The 19,246-nt window shown below is 52.6% G+C and overlaps 1 protein-coding gene across 7 annotated transcripts in view; it reads right to left on the reverse strand.

The window, feature by feature from the left end:
* Positions 1-19,246, reverse strand: part of MAP4 (microtubule associated protein 4) — a 148,280-nt gene that overhangs the window by 85,937 nt on the left and 43,097 nt on the right. For all 7 annotated transcript variants that reach the window (XM_053979208.1, XM_053979200.1, XM_053979226.1 and 4 more), the window contains 2 exons: positions 15,272-15,522; positions 6,715-6,780 (listed from right to left, as the gene is read on the reverse strand). In XM_053979208.1, coding sequence (XP_053835183.1) covers positions 6,715-6,780; positions 15,272-15,512 — 307 coding nt within the window. In that variant the 5' untranslated portion in view covers positions 15,513-15,522. The remainder of the gene's footprint in view (positions 1-6,714; positions 6,781-15,271; positions 15,523-19,246) is intronic.

Consider the following 19,246-nt stretch of genomic DNA (forward strand, 5'->3'; position numbering starts at 1 on the left):
TATGGGAATGGACCAAAACTTATAAAAATATGACAACTCACAACTTGGAGTCCATCTTGGGTGTAGCCTCAGCCAGGCTCTTGTACTGCCCAAGGTGCATCCTTTGAAGGCCTTTTTAATCAATCCCTACTTTATTCCTTTAACACTGCCCAGCCTCTGTTCTGGGGAGCCTCTCCAGGTCCCTGTGGGTGCCCCATCCCCTCCCTGCAGCTGTGACAGCGCCCAGAGCTCGGTGTCACCAGCAGAGAGCCCGGGGTGCCCCAGCCCCACTGACAGGAGGCTGGACAGTGCTGGTGCCACCCCTGAGTGTCCCTCTTGTCACTGCTCTGCCCTGACACCGAGCCAGTGACCACAAGTGAGTGTGACCACCCAGCCCCTTCCTCACCCACCGAGTGCTCCACCCAGGAAATCCCTGTCCCTCCACTCTGGGGACGAGGACGTCGTGTGGGACAGAGTGGAACGCTCTGCACAACATCCTTGTCTTTGAGGGACAGGTTTTCCAGCCTCTGCCAGGCAGCAAAGGACTGCAGTTGCAGCCATTTCCCCTTCCAGCAGTGCCAGCAGAGCAGCTGAGCCAGAACATTCCCTGCAGGAATCAGCCCTGGCTGGCAGCAGGACCCCGGAGACTCCCAGCACACAACAACTCGGGAGGGGTTAGTTTGAGATGTTTATTAGGGAGATTTATTCCACAGCAGTTACAGCTTCACATCATACAGAGCATTGGAATTAATAATTCAGCATCAGGAGCGACAACAGACAGGCGTGGAAGCACAGGGATGTTAGAGCACAGGACAGGTACAGCATCAGCTCCAGGGCTGCAGGAGAGCAGGAGATCTGAGCAGAGGAACACTCCTGTGCCTCCCTGCTCGTGGGGCTGCACAGGGACACCCCACACCGAGCTCTCAGCGGGACACAGGGATGTCTTCCAGGAGGGACAGAAGATCCAGCACTCTGCACAGACCCCCCCGTTCCCTGCATCCCCAGGATCCCACCCCAGCACACCCAGAGCTGCAGGAGCATCAGCCCAGCCCCACAGCACAGCTCCCCTGTGCCCACAGCTCCCTGCACATCAGTGACCCCGTGGCACTTCAGATACAAACAGGGGGTACAAACATGGGGTGGAGCATGGGATGGATGATCCATGTTTGCAGCGGGGACAGCCAGACCCTGGGCTGGAGGAGCTGCCCCTGCCCTGCCCCATCCATCACTGGGGCTCCCAGGATGGGCAGCTGCTCCCAAAACTCCTCTGCCTGCCTCACTCTGGCTACAAGGCCCTCTGGCCAAGACTTTAAAGCATTGCTGCCTTTCAGTGAAGTAAAGCATCTGTGGGAAGTGGGCAAAGTCTCACGTTCAGGTAACCTGAAACCTTCCATAATTCAATCCAAAAAGATTTCATATTTCCATATTTCAATCTGAAGTTTCCTTCCCTACTTCTATGGTTTTTGGGAAGGAGTATGACAGCAAAGCCACTCCCTAAGGCAGGAATTTGGGCTGGCTGTTTTCCTTCATCCTCCCAGTTATGGCAAGGGCTTGGACCCCAAAATGCACCCCTCAGACACCAGTCTTATTTATTCTCTACTTCTAAGGCACAAGAGTTAAGCCCACTTAAGGCAAAAGGTGAGAAAGAACAATTGAGGAGCCAAGTTAAACTGATGCTGCCTTGCTTCAAAATCACATTTAGAAAAAAATAATAGCTACAAAAAGGTCTTTGAAAAGAAAGCCAAGAAGGCAAGAATCTCCTTTTATGGGCACAGACACCAAAATCCCAAAGGAAAGCACAACATGAAGGACTCACAGGTTGGAACTGATCTCAGGTCTTTCCCAGCTCCCATGATGCTGTGAACCTGATGGGGTTGGGAGGGAAGGGCCCAGTTTGGGCACTGGGAGCCTCCAGGAGCTTTCCCAGAAACAACAACTGTGCACCCGGGAGGAGCAGCAGCCCCTGCTGGGAGCTGGCACCACAAGGACATCAGCTCCTAAGGAGGCCTCGGGGGGGGCACAGAGGGGTAAACTGGCACCAAAATGGGGAGAAAAGCGCCGGGTCCTGGCACAGGGCAGTGCCCAGGCTGTGACTCAGCGCTGGCACCGCCGCCCGCCCGCGAGCATGTGAGGCCTCACTGGGGATCAACAGCAAAGCAAGGCTGCCTCTGCCTGGGGGAGATGCCCAAAGCTGCTCTGCTGGCACTGGCACAGCCCTGACAGTGCCCACTCCAGCTGGGACATCCCCTAAATCCTGGCTGCAGCGGGGACAGGGCTGCAGTGGGTACCAGGGGGCAGCTGCCAGCCACTCCCCCCCACAACAAGGAAATGCCATTTTTAGGCAAGTGAAGCTCTTAGCTCTTGTTTTGGGCAGTTCAGCCTCAGGCTGCATTTGGGTTCAACTAAATCCCTTCCATCAGGTGTTGCAGGCCAAGTAACCTGAGCTCCAGCACAGGATTCTCCTCACCCAAAACATTCCTCTCCCTCGTCTCCCAGATCCAGGCTGAGCCTGTCTCAGGCAAAACCCTGCCTTCCCTCTCTAATTATCTCCTCCTTTCATGCTTTGTTTCATCTACCATGGAAAAATGAGCACTTCTGTCTTTGGAAAGCTTTGCACCTCTGTGGAGCCAGTGGGAATCCCACTGGCCATGCCCCTGTAGCTCTGGTTTAGGTTAAACCAGGCCTGCTCCTTCTGCTGCTGCTGGGAATTGTCAGGATTATTTCAGCACAATTTCACAACTCAGTGCTTTTGTTTCCCTCAGTTTTAGCAGGGACAGATTATTTCTCATGGCAGGTAAAATCCCATCCAAGGCTGTCATTCCTCACAGGAAGCCAGAGGTGTGAAGTTAAAAAAAGGCAATTTCCTTCCTTACTTCTACGGTTTTTGGGAAGGAGCATGACACCAAAGCCACTCCCTAGGGCAGGAATTTGGGGCTGGCTGTTTTCCTTCATCCTCCCAGTAATGGCACGGGCTTGGACCCCAAAATGCACCCCTCAGAAACCAGAGCTGATCCACCTGTACCTCAGGACACTTGATCTGTTTCTCACATCTACAAAGTGCTGAAATTATCTGAGCCCACCCGTTTGGAAGAGAACAACACTGTTAGAGACCAGACCCTCATGTGAGAGGGTCTCAAAGCAGCAAGGAGCAAGGCAGGTACTCTAAAAGGCTGTGGTGAGTGTGGGGAGAAGGGAAGGGAGCTGCAGTCATGGTGGACCCATCCACTATGGAAGCACAACTGGAAATTTCAAACCTTCTCTTATCGAGTACCATGAAAACGGAGAGAAATTAAATTTGAAGGTGATCAAACCAAAAATGGAGCTGTGGTCGTGATTTCAAACCAGAGGCACAGTGCAGTTCCAAAGCAGGGTGCACTTTTGTGCTTACACAGAGAGAGGAAGGTTTCAACAAGCACTGCAGAGCACAGGGAGGAGGAGCAGGATGGAGCCACCCTTTGGTTCTTCTACAGCCAAGTCCAAGGAGGTAAAGCAAGAGCTCTGTAAAATGCTGCAGATTTTAGAAGTGTAATGGCAGGTAGAAAAGGACACTGGTCTCGTGTCAGTGGCAGCCCCAGTGTTAGGAGACAGTCTAGGCTTCTAGGAGGAGAAAATAGAAGAGAGGAAAAGAAGTAGGAGAGGGAAAGGGGATGGGGAAGGGGGCAAGAAAGCGCAAGTCGTTAGTAAACATCACCATGGAGCAGCACTGCACAACACCCAACACCTCATCAGTGCAGCCAGGAGATTTGCCAGAAGCCAGGGGACAGACACACACACAGCTCTGCTCTCAGGGGTGGCTGCAGGGCTGTCACCTGTCACCACACGGAGCCACCGTGGGCAGGGCCAGCCACCGCCGGTGACAGGCACAGGGGAGCAGCGCCTCAGGAGCACAATTTGCACCGAAAGCAGGGAATTTCTGTGAGCCACTGGTGGCTGACAGAATTGCCAGCAGGAGGGGAAGTGTGAGCATCCAGCAGGAACACTTCCCTAGGGAGCTTCTCACCTGCCAGCAAGAGCATGGACAGCATCTTGGGCAAGAGGCATATCCAGATCAACCATGTGATCACCCCGATGGATTTCTTTCCAGAAATTTGGCTGGGTTTTATTTTTAAATACATATTTCCTTTGAACTCTAGGCAAATATCCTGCAATAAAGAGCTGCAAATTACACATGAAGTTTTGGTTCTAAACCTGCTGTTGGTTTGACTAAGGCCTCCCTGGCCTTTGCCTGGTGGAGGTGAGCAGTGAGCTGCCTCCCTGAGCTGCAGGGATTCCAGAGCAGCACTGAATTCCCTGCTCCCAGCCCTGCATCCCCAGGAACTCTGCTCCAGCCTCTCCATTTCTCCTTTTAAGGAAGAACAGGATCAGCAGCAGGATTCCAGGGGATGTGCCCAGCACCCAGAGCTCCCCTCTGCAGCTCTGCAGCTCCCAAAAACAAACCCCACAGGGCCGGGCAGCCATGGCCACGTCGGCCTCAGCCCTGCCAAGGACTGGGCCCTTGGCAGGAGCTGCCAGGTTGCCTAAAGCCTGGCCTAAGCTCAGCCCTGAGCAGGGCTTTGAACACAGCACTGCCAAGAGAAAAGAATCCAGCACTTGATGGAGGGTTTGGCCCCGAGCTGGAGAGGTTTGGGTCCCTGCCAAGTGCTGCACTGAGGGTGTCTGGGAGTGCCAAGGAGCGCCAGGAGCTCAGGCCTGGCTGATGCCAGCTCTGCTGACACACCCCACACGGCTGCAGAGGATGCTGCATGCAAGGAAACGAGGTCAATCCTCACCTTGTTTGATGTGATGAGTGAAGGAAACCATCCAGCAGTGCTTCCTGAGCTCCAGCCCAGAGAGAGCCACATTTGGATGTGCAAATAGCTGGGCTACCCCTTTTCCTTGGAGTCTGTCTCAGAATCAACTTAAACCCAGCTCTGCTTTTTAAAGCTCTCTCTGCAGCTTTTAACACTGGATTTTGAGCAGAAAGCTGGCTGGCCTGAGCATCACCTTCCTCAGTCCTCTCCTGGCTGCTGCATTCCTCTGCACATATCCCACATCCCTACGAATCATTTCAGCTTTCAGACACAGGGAATGGATCCTGCTGAAGACAAAACCTCCCAAGCCAGAGGTGGTTTGGAGCCAGGGACCCGGGCTTTAGGCAGCAGCACCTCTGAAATGTGGGAGCAGGCCCTGCTCAAGGCCATCCCCTGGTGCAGATGGTTCTGAAGGCCTCCAGTGCCTGGTGGAAATTCAGCATTTCTCCCATGGAATACTGCAAGCACTCCACAAGGAAGGGGGCAGGGAAAGGGGCCATGGAGGAATTGTGTCATGTAAATCTTCTGTTACTCTGGCAAACCTAATTAACTTGATGGCCACAGCTCCTCTTCCTGACACACTGCTCTGCCACTTTGATGGCATTTTTAGACACACTTGAACAAGAGAAGAAAAAAAAAATCAACTCTACCCCACAAAGAGGGAACGTATTAATAAATTAAAAAGCTCCAGACACATGAAAGTATCTTTGATCAAAGTTGTTAACATTTAGTGTGAAGAGTTAAACCTCCACAAAGCAAGAGTGAGGCAAATAACAAAGAATTTTTTAAACACAAGCCAGAAGTTCAATACAAAAATCCTGATGCCTTTAATTATTCAGACCATAAATCTGATTGCATTTCTATCTCCTTTAGTTAGAAGTATTAAATAAGAGGGAGGAAATATCCTTAGCAAGGATCAGAAGTGTTCTTAATTTCAGTTTATACTGAATTGTAAAAGATGCACAATTTCCTTCTGACCGGATTTCCAATGGCAAATGAAGCACAAAGATCCATTTTTCTATTCCTGTCCTCACTGAGGACATGAAACTCACTCACACTAAACCAAACTCCAAAATCCTAAAGAGAATTATAGCAGAGAGGTGTTTTGATTCACCCCCACCTCCCAGATGCTCATCATTATTTCCTGAACTGGTTTTTAACTCGGGGCTGCACCTCTGGATTAGGAGGGACAACACTGGGAGCACCCAGCCAATGTCAGCAATGATCTGGAGCTGAGATCATCACCAGGGAGATGCCAGGGTGACAACTGACTCTGGAATACTCCATCCCCAAGAAAAGCCCTTGTGACAGAGGGAACAGATGGGCTGGGCTTTGGTAGGAACCCCAATTCCCAGGCAGAAAGGCTCAAGGGGAAGGGAAGCAGTGCTCACTAAGAGAGGACCAACCTCAGCACTTCTGCCTGATTGGAAAGGTCCATTCTTTTCCAGGTTCTGCACAAGTCTGAAATATTCACCCAGTTCCAGCACAAGCTTTTGGCAGTCAAAACCACCCTGATGCTATGGAAAAAGGTCCCAAAGGCTCGGTGTCACCTGTGCCACTGCTGGAGCAGGTGAGGGGAGGTCGGGGTAAAGGACACGGCTGGCTCATGGCAGAGAATAAAAGCTGCTCCAAAGGATGGGGGACGTGGGAAAATACCACTGTGGGGCACAGGGGAACTCACAGGACAGGGGACAGTTCACCTGTGGGTGTTATGGGCTCTCTCCAAAGCCATTTTTATCAGCTGCCTTCCCAGCACTGCCCATGGATAGAGAACAGCACACCTCCAGAACAAGCTTTTACCCAAAGAAACCCCTTAAACTCCAAAGAAACTGAAGCTCTGTTTTGCTGCCAATTCCTTGAAAGCTCTTTAAAGCCAAGCCCAGCCCCCTGGGGACTCCAGAGCAGCTGATGTGGCCCTGGGGCAGCTCAGAGCTGCAGCACATACCTGTGTGGTGGTCCTGCAGCCCGTGGTCACCGTTCTCCACCACCATCGGCCCCGAGGCTGAAGAGTCTGCAAGGAACCAACACAGGGGTTACCACTGGGTGGAATTCATCTCAATCCAGACCTTGAAAACAGCACTGTGGAGCTGTACAATCACTGAGGCTGGAAAAGAGCTCCAAGATTGAGCCCAAGCTTTGATGGATCCCTACCTTGTCACCTGGTGGTGATCCTAAAACCAGCAGAAGAAATCATCAGTTCCAGCCTTGAGCACACTCACAGAATCCCAGGATCACTGAGGCTGGAAAAGCCCTCTGGGATCACATCCAGGCTGTGCTGATCCCCACCTTGTCCCCAGCCCAGAGCTCTGAGTGCCACAGCCAGGAATTCCTGGGACACCTCCAGGGATGGGCACTCCCACCCTCCCTGGGCAGTGCCAAGGCCTGAGCACCCTTCCCATGGGGAAATTCCTCCTGAAACACCACATATTGCTAAAGCAGGGATCAGGGGAGGTTCAGAGGAGGGTGGTCAGGGTGGAAGATCACCAATTCCAAAAACCAGCACAGAAAATCCTTATTCCTGTGAGATTGAGTCCATCTTGTTCTGACACTGACAGCCAAAATTTTAACCAGCACCAGGATTTACACACTGAACTTGGGAAACTTGGCAGCAGTGGGCACGGGGGAACAGTTGGAAGCTGTAGGAGGGTCCATTTAGATTATATAAAATAAGTTTTATACAATGAGGGTGGGAGGCCCTGGCACAGGGTGCCCAGAGCAGCTGGGGCTGCCCCTGCACCCCTGGCAGTGCCCAGTGCCAGGTTGGACACTTGGAGCAGCCTGGGACAGTGGGAGGTGTCCCTGCCATGGCAGGGCTGGCACTGGAGAATCCTTAAGGTCCCTCCTCCCCAAACCAGTCTGGATTCTGTGACTTTATAACCCCGAGCAGTTTTAGGGAAGCAGAACAAGCAGCACCAGCTCCCCCCTGGGCCCTCAGCTCTGCTGACAGTGAGGAAATGCTCATTTTATAAATAATAAAGGTTTCTCCCAAAGAGACACACACTCAGGCACCTGGAGCTGCTGCTGGCCCCTCCTGAGCCCCAGTTTTGTAACAGAGCCACGTTACCAGGGTCCTTCAGACACAGCAGGGCTGAATCCAGCCCTCAGCAAAGCAAAAGGAAAAGTATTTCCAGCTCCATCGGTGGCTCATCCTGGTGTTCCACAAAAATTCCCCGTGAACTTGCCAGTTTATAGAGGAACACACAGCTCCATCCTCCAGGAGGAGCTGGGAGTAGCACAGGGATCCCTGGACCTGCTCCTCAGCCCTTCCACAGCCCAGCTGCCAGGCTGTGCAAGGGCTGCTGTGCACTGGGACGGGGGAATGGTCTGGAGCAGACACTGGGGAGGTCCTGGCAGCCCCTGGATCCCCTGAAATCGGGGTCAGTGTGGTTCAAACAACACTGAGTCACACAAGGAGTATGAGGGTCCTGCAGTGAGAATTCCCTGAGGAATTCCCTGCAGGAGCTGCTGAACCCCCCAGGAGCCCAGCAGGAGTTACACATTTTCTTAAGCCCTGCAGAATCGTGGAACCTCCTGAGTGGGAAGGAACCCACAAGGACCATCCAAGTCCAGCTCCTGGCCCTGCAGAGGGCAGCCCCAAGATTCCCTCTGTCATCACATCCTGCTTTCATTTCTCTCAGAGCTGCTCCTTACACCTTGCACAGGCAACTGAGCTGCTGGGATGTTTCACAGTCTGGAGGAATTTCTCCATGGAAAGGGTGCTCAGGCCTGAGAAGGGACTATCCAGGGAGGTTTGAAGTCCCTGGAGGTGTCCCAGGAAGGGCTGGAGGTGGCACTCAGTGCTCTGGGCTGGGGACAGGGTGGGGATGGGGCACAGCTGGGACTCAGTGACCTTGGAGGGCTTTTCCAACCTCGGAAATTCAGGAATTCTGGGATCTCCTGTGACTCTGATGCCACCACCATTCCTGATGCATTAAACCCCTCCACAGTGGGTTCCCACAGGAGCAGAAGGATCAGAAATGCCATGGCTCTCCTTGGGAAGGACAGAGAGCAGGTGAAATGGTTCCCTTTACACTTTTAGCTTTTTGGGAAGACAAGCTTCCAGAAAAATCAGGTCAAATCACACCAATCCAGGCAGCACGAGTGGTTGTTATTTTTAAGTCTCTGAAGGTCAGTGCCTTTGGAGCAAATCCATCTGAGTTTGGTTTGCTGAAGCCCCAGTGTGAAAGCACCCAGCAACCTGCCCAGGGCCAGGGCTCCTCCCCTCATATTGTAAATTGCATAAACCCAAAACCATGTCAAGATGTTGTAACTACCTAATCCTCATCAGAATCACAAGATAGCATTTGCATCTGGCTCGTGGATCAAAGGATTGTTTTTATATAAACAAATTTAAGGCAGCGCTGGCTAAACCGATAATCTGGAGCAAATGGGCAGTGCCACCAGCAGCCCCTAATCCCAGGGGACCACAGGGGACAGCAGCACGGCCAGCACGTCCCCAGGGGCTCTGGGGGGGCTCTGGGGGGCAGGAGCCCTGCTGCAGGTTTTAGCCCACGCTGTCAAACGCTGACATTGAGAGGAAAACGTGAGCAAAAGCACTGCTGGACAGAGGCTGACCCAGCTGCTGACTCTGGAACAAGGAGTGTAATCTCCTTCCATTCATGCCTTTAAATATTCTGCCTCAAAATCACCTGCAGAGCTGCCCCAGCCCCACATCCAGCAGCACAAGGACCTGAAGCTGCTGCAGGGCTGGAGCCAGCCTGGGAGAGCTGGGAATGTTCCCCTGGAGAGGAGAAGCTCCAGGGAGAGCTCAGAGCCCCTGCAGGGCCTGAAGGGGCTCCAGGACAGCTGGAGAGGGACTGGGGACAAGGGATGGAGGGACAGGACACAGGGAATGGCTCCCACTGCCAGAGGGCAGGGATGGATGGGAGATTGGGAATTGGGAATTCCTGGCTGGGAGGGTGGGCAAGCCCTAGAACAGAATTCCCAGAGCAGCTGTGGCTGCCCCTGGATCCCTGGAAGTGCCCAATGCCAGGCTGGGCTTTGGGGCTGGGAGCAGTCTGGGACAGAGGGAGGTGTCCCTGCCATGGCAGGGGTGGAATGGGGTGGGATTTCAGGTCCCTTCCAGCCCAAACCATTCTGGGATTCTGTGATGTAACAACTGTGGGGCAGGAATGGGGCTGGACAGCCTTTGAGAGGGAAAAGGTTTAATGTCTCATCTGAGACAAAAATGCAAATATCATCATCTGCTGATTTATCTGGATGCCTCTGGAACTCTGGGCTGTGTGGAACATTCTCCATCTCCACTTTCGTACGTGACCAAGTGTCTGAATTCCCTTTGCCTAAAGCAAACCCTGCTGCAAGGAAGGCACTCATTCCTCGGGTGGGAAGGGAGGGAAAAGCAAAAGGAACCGAGGTCTGGCCCGGGGATTCAGCTCTGCAGCTGTGGGACAGAGGGCAGCAGTGCCAGCAGAGCCACCTCGTGGTGGCACCTCTGCTCCCAGGCTGGGACTGATGGAATTAAACCAACCCCATCCCTCTGGGCCGGCAGGGCTGGAGTCCTGCAGGGTTTAACCCCCTGGAGCCCTGCAGGGTTTAACCCCCTGGGAATGGGCTGGAGCCCTGCAGGGTTTAACCCCATGGAGCCCTGCAGGGTTTAACCCCATGGGGATGGGGCCCACAGAGCCACCCACTCCCCCTGGGGAGGGGGAGAGCAGGGAAATGAACCCCGGGGCTCAAGGACAGCTTAATACATGAAATAAAATAATAGAAGTATAATAATGAAAAGAGGGAGGGGGATTGCTCAGCCTGGAGAAAAGGGGGCTCAGGGAGGACCCTGTGGCTCTGCACAGCTCCTGACAGGAGGGGACAGCCGGGGGGGTCGGGCTGTGCTGCCAGGGAACAGGGACAGGAGGAGAGGGAACGGCCTCGGGCTGGGCCAGGGGAGGTCAGGGAGGATTTTGGGAATGTTCCTCCTGGAAAGGGCTCTCCAGCCCTGGCCCAGCTGCCCAGGGCAGGAGTGGTTCCCCATTGCTGGAGGGATGTGACATCCCTGTGGATGTGGCACCTGGGGACATGGTCAGGGGTGGCCTTGGCAGGGCTGGGGACACCTGGACTCCGTGGTCTCTGAGGGCTTTTCCAACCTCAGCAGTTCCATGATTCTGTGGATAAAAACCAAGAGGAACCAGTGGTGCCCAATCCCCTGGGTCACCATGCACTGACCAATGCCCAGCCTGTCCCCAGCAGTGACTGGCAGCTCCTGGCCAGTTCTCCCAGTTCATACTGGGCAGGATGTTCTGTACTGTGGGATATCCCTCTGGCCAGGTGGGATCAGCTCTCCTGGCCATGCTCCCCACCTTCCTGGCACCAGGCTGTGCCTGGGAAATCAAAAAATCCTTGATCCAGAGTGGGCAGGGCTCAGGAACAACCAAACCACCCGTGTGTTATCAACACCATTGTCAGTCACACCCACCTCCAAACACAGCACTGCCCCAGCCCATGGAGAAAATCAACTCCATCCCAGCCCAGGTCAGGACAATGCCCTCCAAAGCAATCTGTACTCAAGGGTAAAACTCACCAAGGAGTCTGTGAGCAGTGCAAGGATGCAGAGCACAGGACTGAGCACGGGGCCACGTCCCTTCAGCACAGGGCTGCCCTTTGGTCTGTGCTCAGTTCCTCACCAGTAACACCATTCCTCACCAGTAACACCATTCCTCACCAGTAACCATCACTGCAGAGACAACCCTGCTCCTCACCTCAGCTGAAACATTCCCCAGCAGCTCTGCTGCAAATTATCAAAGCCCAGTGTTTTCCTTTCCCTTGGAACGTGCTGCCACCTGCAACCCCTTCCTTCACCCCATCACATGAGCACCTGAATGAAACTGCTGCTGCAGCCTCCAGGACTTTCCTGGAAGCTCCAGAGGACCCTGAAAGCCTTGGGATTGTTATGTAAGGCCCACAAGGGCAGAGGGGGATTATCCCAGAATTTGCCAAACTACCATGTCCAGCCAGGTGTGAGGAAGAGCAAACCCATTCCTCCCTGGTATTTTAGGAGTTAACCAGTATTGAAGCTTTATTCTAGGACAGATTTGTAGGTGACCAAACGCTGCTCATCACAGGTCCCTGCTCTTCTCCACCCCTCTGTACTCAGCCAGCTCCATGCTGGGGCCCAGCTCAAAGTTATCTGGCTCCTGGGTTTAGGAAAAAAAGTGAAAGAAAACCCTGGAGCAGAGCTGGAGCAGCTAAAGCCTGACAGGATGGAGGATTAAACCTCTTCTGACTGGGGAAAGACAATCTCAGGAGCACAGACCGTGATGTCAGAACACATTTGTGCCTTTTAACATAAATAAATGAACAAGTGGAGGCTGAAGAGCCTGAGCTCTGCAGGCTGCTCCTCTCCCTCAGGGAAGCCAGGCTGTTGGGAGCCAGGGATGTGGAACTCTCTCTGCTATTCCCCAAAAACTTGGTGTCACACTCAAACATGGAGCTACAACACCAAGACCCCCTTAGGACCCCATAAATCTCACCCAGAGCTCGTTTCTTCTGCACCTCAATAAATGAAGCTCATTCACTTTACTATCTTTTTAAACAGTTACAAATATTAAATACATTTCATGGAACAAACAGCTATCTGCTTTTCCCTGAAGTGCTGATATCACACACTTCTATCCAAACTCCACCCCCACAATCCCAGCTCTGTCATTCCATTTTGGAAGCTTCTCCACGGCCTCAGGTCAATGCAGTGTTCTCCTGGGGGTCAGTGCCTGGCAGCACAGAAAGCCCAAAATTCTCAGCAGCCAGGGCTCCAACAGGTATCCTCAGCACTTCAGGGGAAAGCAGGTAAGAGAAATGAAGACATTCCAGGACCCAATCCTCAGCCAGGTCTGTGGTAACTGACCCTGTTTTAGGCTTCAGTCCTTCCCTGCTGGCCCAAGGTGGGAAAGCTGAGCAGCTCCACTCAGGGCAACTTCTGCATCTCCTCAAGCAGGGTCTCGTTTGCATCTTGCCAAAGATTTAGATCATGCTCCTGACTGCTCTCCAGCTCTCCCAAAAAAGGGAAAAAACAATCTCCAAAGCAAGAGTAAGAGACTGCATCCCCCCCTTGCCACAGAGGAGGAGACGAGTTCTGCTCAAGCAGCCCCATGATGGGGTGTGCAGAGAGGGGAGAGGAGGGGTTGCAAAAGCCAGGAGATCCCAGAATCCCTGAATTCCTGAGGCTGGAAAACCCATGAGATCCCAGAATCCCTGAATTCCTGAGGCTGGAAAAGCCAGGAGATCCCAGAATCCCTGAGGTTGGAAAAGCCAGGAAATCCCAGAATCTCTGAGGTTGGAAAAGCCAGGAGATCCCAGAATCCCTGAAGTTGGAAAAGCCAGGAGATCCCAGAATTCCTGAGGCTGGAAAAGCCCTCCCAGCCCACTGAGTCCCAGCTGTGCCCAGTGCCCACCTTGTCCCCAGCCCAGAGCCCTGAGTGCCACCTCCAGGTGTTCCTGGGACACCTCCAGGGATGGGCACTCCAAACCTCCCTGGGCAGTTCCTGACAATGTTTAATAACCCTTTCCATGAAGGAATTCCTCCTGAAATTCTGCTTCTTCACCCCCCAGTATTTGTGCCTGAGCTCTGCCCACAGGACCCACAAATTAAAACTGTCACAGAGTTTTAATTACTGAGCAAACCCAAAAGGCCTCGTTACCCCTGTCCCAAGATCCTGGAGTTATGTGGAATAATGAGCTGGGCTAGCAATGTCCAGGGATGCACAGCTGGCAGGACACACTTAGGGGACTTGTATTTTACACCAATATTGTGTAGTGATTTTAGCACTGAGAAATTTAGGATCTGCTTTAAAATATCCCCAAAGCATATACAAGGTGTTAACAAGTCCTCGTGTTTCTCTGCTTCTGCAATGCTAAAATACAAATGAAATAAATAATACACATGTTCCAAGTTTTATAATAATCCCTTTGCCCATTCCCATCCTTCCTGCTCCCCTGGTGCCATTTAATAACTGTGGCAGCATGGAAAATTCAAGGTTACATTTTCTCTATTACAAGGCACCCAATGCACTTCTAAACAAAGCAAATAAATGCCTTGAACACACCAGAATTCCCCATGCTCTGGTCCTGGAGGTTTTGTTTATTCTGAGGAATCACATCCCACCTTCCTCAACACTGATGAGCAGCAGGATTAAAGCAAAAAAAAAGAAAACTTCTTCTGAAAGAAGTCATCAGGTTACCAAAGGTTTTCCTCTTCTACACAGCACAGATCAAGGCCACAAAGCAAATAAAATCATCAAGGCACTGCTGGTCCCAGTGACAATTCCCACTTGGGCAGGGAGGGAACAGCACACAAGCAAAGGGAGCAATAATTTAAATTGCTCACTGGGAAATAAACTCATTGCATGACCCCCAAATCTCACTCTTTTCCCTTTCACACAAGGAAGCATCTGTTTAAAAATCTCCTTTTCCTGCAGAGTTTTTGATAAAGCTCGTAACATGAATAAATTGGTGATGCTCCACCTCAAACTCCTGGGGCAGTTCTGGGGTCCCCAGGTCCAGGACAGAGCCAGAGGGGCTGGAGTGTGTCCAGGGCAGGGAATGGAGCTGGGAAGGGGCTGGAGAATTCCTGAGGGAGCTGGGAAGGGGCTCAGCCTGGAGAAAAGGGGGATCAGGGGGGACCTTGTGGCTCTGCACAGCTCCTGACAGGAGGGGACAGCCGGGGGGGTCGGGCTCTGCTCCAGGGAACAGGGACAGGAGCAGAGGGAATGGCCTCAGGCTGGGCCAGGGCAGGTCAGGGTGGATATTTGGAATATTCCTCCTGGAAAGGGCTCTCCAGCCCTGGCCCAGCTGCCCAGGGCAGTGGTGGAGTCCCTGTCCCTGGTGGGATGTGACATCCATGTGGATGTGGCACTTGGGGACATGGTCAGGGGTGGCCTTGGCAGTGCTGGGGGAGCTGCTGTGTTTGATGATGTCCAAGATCTTTTCCAACCTTAATGATTCCATGATTCTGAATATCAGCTGGGCTGGAAAGTGTTCAGCAGCAGCAGAGGCAGCAGCAGGTTTTGGTACCATGCACACAACCAGCACAGCCAAACGAAATCCAATAAAGCCTTGGGTCAGAACCATGGGATTTAGCTGGTAAACATCTGGGAGATGATGATTCCCATCTGCTGGCCTCACCAGCAACAGCTCACCATTCACCTTTCTTGCTTGGATCTGCCATCCCCCAGACTGGTGGCACCTTGCTCTGCTATTTGGGGACACTGTTTGTGGAGCACGGCACCACAGAATTAGGTCAGTGCTTCCTCTGAGAGCCCCAAAAGCACCCAAGCCCAAATATGAATGGAAAGCACAGCCTCTCCTGTGGCCCAGCAGGGAGAGGTTGTTTCACAGGCTGAAGGGCAAAAAGCAACAAGCAGGGCTTGACCTCAGCCTTGGCTTTTGAGGTAAGTGTGTCAGACTGAGGCCAGCAGCACAAGTCCTGTCTCAGCAGTGTCACAGCGAGCACAGGTGTTCCCTGATGTCCCAGTGGCAGCTTTTGGGACACTTACGCTCCACGGGGATCCCGTCCACGTGGCCTTTGCCTTTGGGCTCCTGGCTGCCAGGCTTGGCATCGTCCTCATCATCCAGCAGGGGCACGTAGTCCGTCTTGTCCACGGTCTCGCCAACCACGTCATCGAACTTCTCGGCCTCCAGCGTGGCGATGAAGTCCCTCTGCACCTCCTCCTCCACGTCGTGGGGCGGCTCCGTCAGAGCATCGGCCAGGCTCAGGTTGTGGTCCAGGTCAGCCATGCCTGAGCACCTGGAACCCGGGCAGGGAGACAGAGAGAAATGCCATCAGAGATCTGAGCTTCCCCCACTGTGCTGCTGAGTGTCCCCTGGGCCGCTACACCCAGTGTTTGCTCAGTGCTCAGTCACTCCCAGATGTTTCCAAACCCCCCCAACGGAACAGAAATAAACCGGGATCGTCTAAAGCGGGTTTAGCTCGTGGATGTGACATGTCATGGGGTCTTTTATCAGAACCTTAAATAGAAAATGTCAAAAATAACGCCCAGCACCTGGCCAGGGCAGCCATGGTGTGACATTGACTCCTGCCCTGCCCCAGATCTGGAGTTAATTACACCCCTCAGCAGCACAAAGTGATGCAAGAGAATTTAGTGCTGGGCTTGACTCCACCCAGCCTCCCCTATGGAGATTAGGATTTTACATAATCCCTGATGTATACTTCAGTGCTGCTCCTGATCCCTCCCAGAGGGTCCTGCAGCACATCCATGTCCTCAGCAAACCTTGCTAATCCCAGCAAACCCCCTCCAGCCCTGGGATTTGGGAGGGAAAGTGACGTTTTAATAATGTTCACATGAAAAAAATACAGCAAAGTGCACACGTAGGCATTATATCCACAGCCATGAACTGGAAACAGAGGAGAGGTAGTCACCAGTTATTCCTCCCTGATTTGCATCTCTGTGTTCAACTTAATTCCTGGCACCAAGCTGAAAAAATGCACCTGAACGGACTCAACTCCAGCCTTCAGGTTGGCACAACACATCCCCATCACCAATTCTTTACTTTTTCACTTTTCAGCCTTTTGAAGCCATCCTTGGCAGCAAGAGCCAACCAAAGCTGCTGGAACGTACAGAAAGGCTTTGTCCCCAGTCCCTCCCCAGCTCTCCTGGAGCCCCTTTAGATCCTGAAGGGGCTCTGAGCTCTCCCTGGATTTTCCCTTGTCCAGGTGAGCATTCCCAGCTCTCCCAGCCCGGCTCCAGCCTCTCCTTAGGAAAAGCAGGAGCTGCTGACACAGAGCTGCAGCCACAGCAACACAAGGGACACTTGTTGTGCTGGGTCAGGAGGGGTGACCCAAGTGGCCACTGTGCAGCAGCCCCGGCCTGCTGCCTTCCATGGGGTGGCAGAACACAGATCCTCTTGTTCCCAAAAAACAAAGGCTCCTACTCCTTGAACTCCAGGAAATTCTGTGTCAGCACTGCAGGGCCACCACATACCTACAGGCTCCAGCCTCACATTCCTTGGGAACAATGGTGTCCCACTGATAGTGGTGTTTCTGTCCTTCCAGGCAAGTCTGTTATGGAAATTAATTCAGTTCAAGCTCTTCTTTTTTCTTCTCTGAACAATGAAAGGTCAGGCTTGCAGGCAGACCACACTTCAGGCAGCAACTGCACTTCTTGGTGGATTAGATAAAGGCCCTGAATCACAGCTTGGAAATCCAGAGGTGAAAAGTTTGGAGCTCTTCACCCCCTGTGCAGGGTCACAGTTGAATGAGTTATGGCCAGTAAAAAAAACCCATTTTATATTTAAATGAAAGAGGCTTATCAGAAAGGTTTCCTTCAGAGTTCCTGACTATTTTAAGACAAACCTTCAGCCAGATGTGCACACAACTGGCTGCACTGCTCTGTAGGGAGCACCAGCCAGGAAAGGCATTTCCAGAAGTTTCATCCCTGCACTGACCAGTCTCCTTCAAGGAACAAAAATGGGGCTCAGACAGAGCCAATTTTTCAGGCACATCCTCCTTTGTTTTAACTCACAAGTGAACTGATGGCTTTAGGTCAGCGAGCCTCAGTGTGCAGCGATGAACATTTAATCATCTTCTTCTGAAAATGTCATTTAGCATCAGAAGGAGAAACAATATTTACATTTCCCAACAAGCTGCATCATGAGCACAGAGTGACTGAGGCTGGAAAAGTCCTGACTCCATCCAGTCCAGCCATTCCCCCAGCACTGCCAAGGCCACCACTAACCCATGTCCCCAAGTGCCACCTCTACTGGGATTTTAAATCCCTTCACCAACAGGGACTCCACCATGGCCCTGGGCAGCTGTGCCAGGCCTGGAGAGCCTTTCTGGGGAAGGAATTTTCCCAATATCCAGCCTGAACCTCCCCTGGCACAGCTGGAAGCTGCTTCCCCTTGTCCTGTCCCTGTTCCCTGGGGGCACAGCTGCTCTCAATGGAAGAGCTGCCATAAAACACGTGGCATTTGGGGGGCTTGTGGCACTGACAGTGCTGCTAATTCAGGTCTGCACAGGAACTGGGACACTGGAGTGATCTACTTGCTGGGGGAAAATAATAATAAGGTATGCAGCCTTATCAGCAGGACATTTCCTTGCCTATATTTAGCTAAATGGGGAATGTAGAAACGATGTATAAAAATAACCCAGTGTACCTAAGTAAAGGCATTTTAAATACAGCACTGGTGTCCCAGACACACAGGAGCACCTGGCACAGACTGCAGGGATCCCTCCTCAGCCCAGGTGGGCTCCAAGGACAGCCACAACACCCCTGGGAATTCCTCCTTTTCCCTCTCTGGGGTTACAGCAGCCAAACACCACCAATTCCCAGATTCCCAGGGCCTGTCTGCTAACTAAGGCAAGAGGAAAATGAGGATATTGCAGGGGTTGTGCCCAAGGGTAGAGAGCAAATCCTGCAGCATATTCATGTGTTGAGCAGCTTAGAGAGACAGATGCTTCCTACCCCATTTCCATTCATACAGAACAGAGCTGCCTGGGAAACATTAAAGAATCCTCAGCAATCCCCTGCCTCCACAGCTCTGGAAGTCAGACATTACCAGAGCACAGGGAAGAGGAATTCTGGCATTAACCTTGGGATGAAAAACTGAGGAGTGACAGAGATTTCTGAAGGCAGAGGTTTAAGAATGCACTGAAATTCCTTCCTGCAAAGGGGGCTCAGGCACTGAACTGCCCAGGGAGGTTTGCAGTGCCCATCCCTGGAGGTGTCCCAGGAACACCTGGAGGTGGCACTCAGAGCTCTGGGCTGGGGACAAGGTGGGGTTGGGCACAGCTGGGACTCAGTGGGCTGGGAGAGCTTTTCCAGCCTCAGGGATTGTGAGTAATTCTTCAGCTGCCAGGGGGCTCGTGGCTGTGAAATCAGCAGAGGGAGTGGAGCAGCCCTGGGTGACACCAACCTGACTCCAGGTTTGTATCCACAACAGCCTCCAAGGGCAGCCCAGCCCTCCCTGCCACAGCAAAGGGAGGGGTTTGCTCCAAGGAAAGGTGGGGAAGGAGCAGGAACAGCCCTGCCAGTGCCACAGTGACAGCTGCACCAGGGGCAAGGAGAAGGGGTTTCCTGCAGCCACACATTCCAGGCAACCTTCAAATCTCCCCAAAGCAAACCCATCGTGTTCCTTGAACTCACACGTGGTTTTTACACAGGATCTCTCCTGTTCCAGGCACAGCTGATCTGTTACACTCAGGGTTTGCTCCATCTGCTCTTCCCCACGCTCAGAATCTCTGTGTACTCACTGAGTAACCTGTTTGTTGGGATAAATAAAATCCATCCCTCCTCAGCTAATCTCAAAGATTCAGCAGGGTTATTTTAACCCCTTACCCACATCACAGACCCTCCAGCCTGGTGTCTTGTTCCAAAGAGCTCCAACTCTTCACTGGATTTTAGTCCCAGCTGCCCCATCCCTGGAAGTGTCCCAGACTGGTTTGGGTTGGGAAGGACCTCAAATCCCATCCAGTGCCACCCCTGCCATGGGCAGGGACACCTTCCACTGTC

Source organism: Vidua macroura, chromosome 1, assembly GCF_024509145.1.
Source record: "Vidua macroura isolate BioBank_ID:100142 chromosome 1, ASM2450914v1, whole genome shotgun sequence".
Taxonomy (NCBI): Eukaryota; Metazoa; Chordata; class Aves; order Passeriformes; family Viduidae; genus Vidua; species Vidua macroura.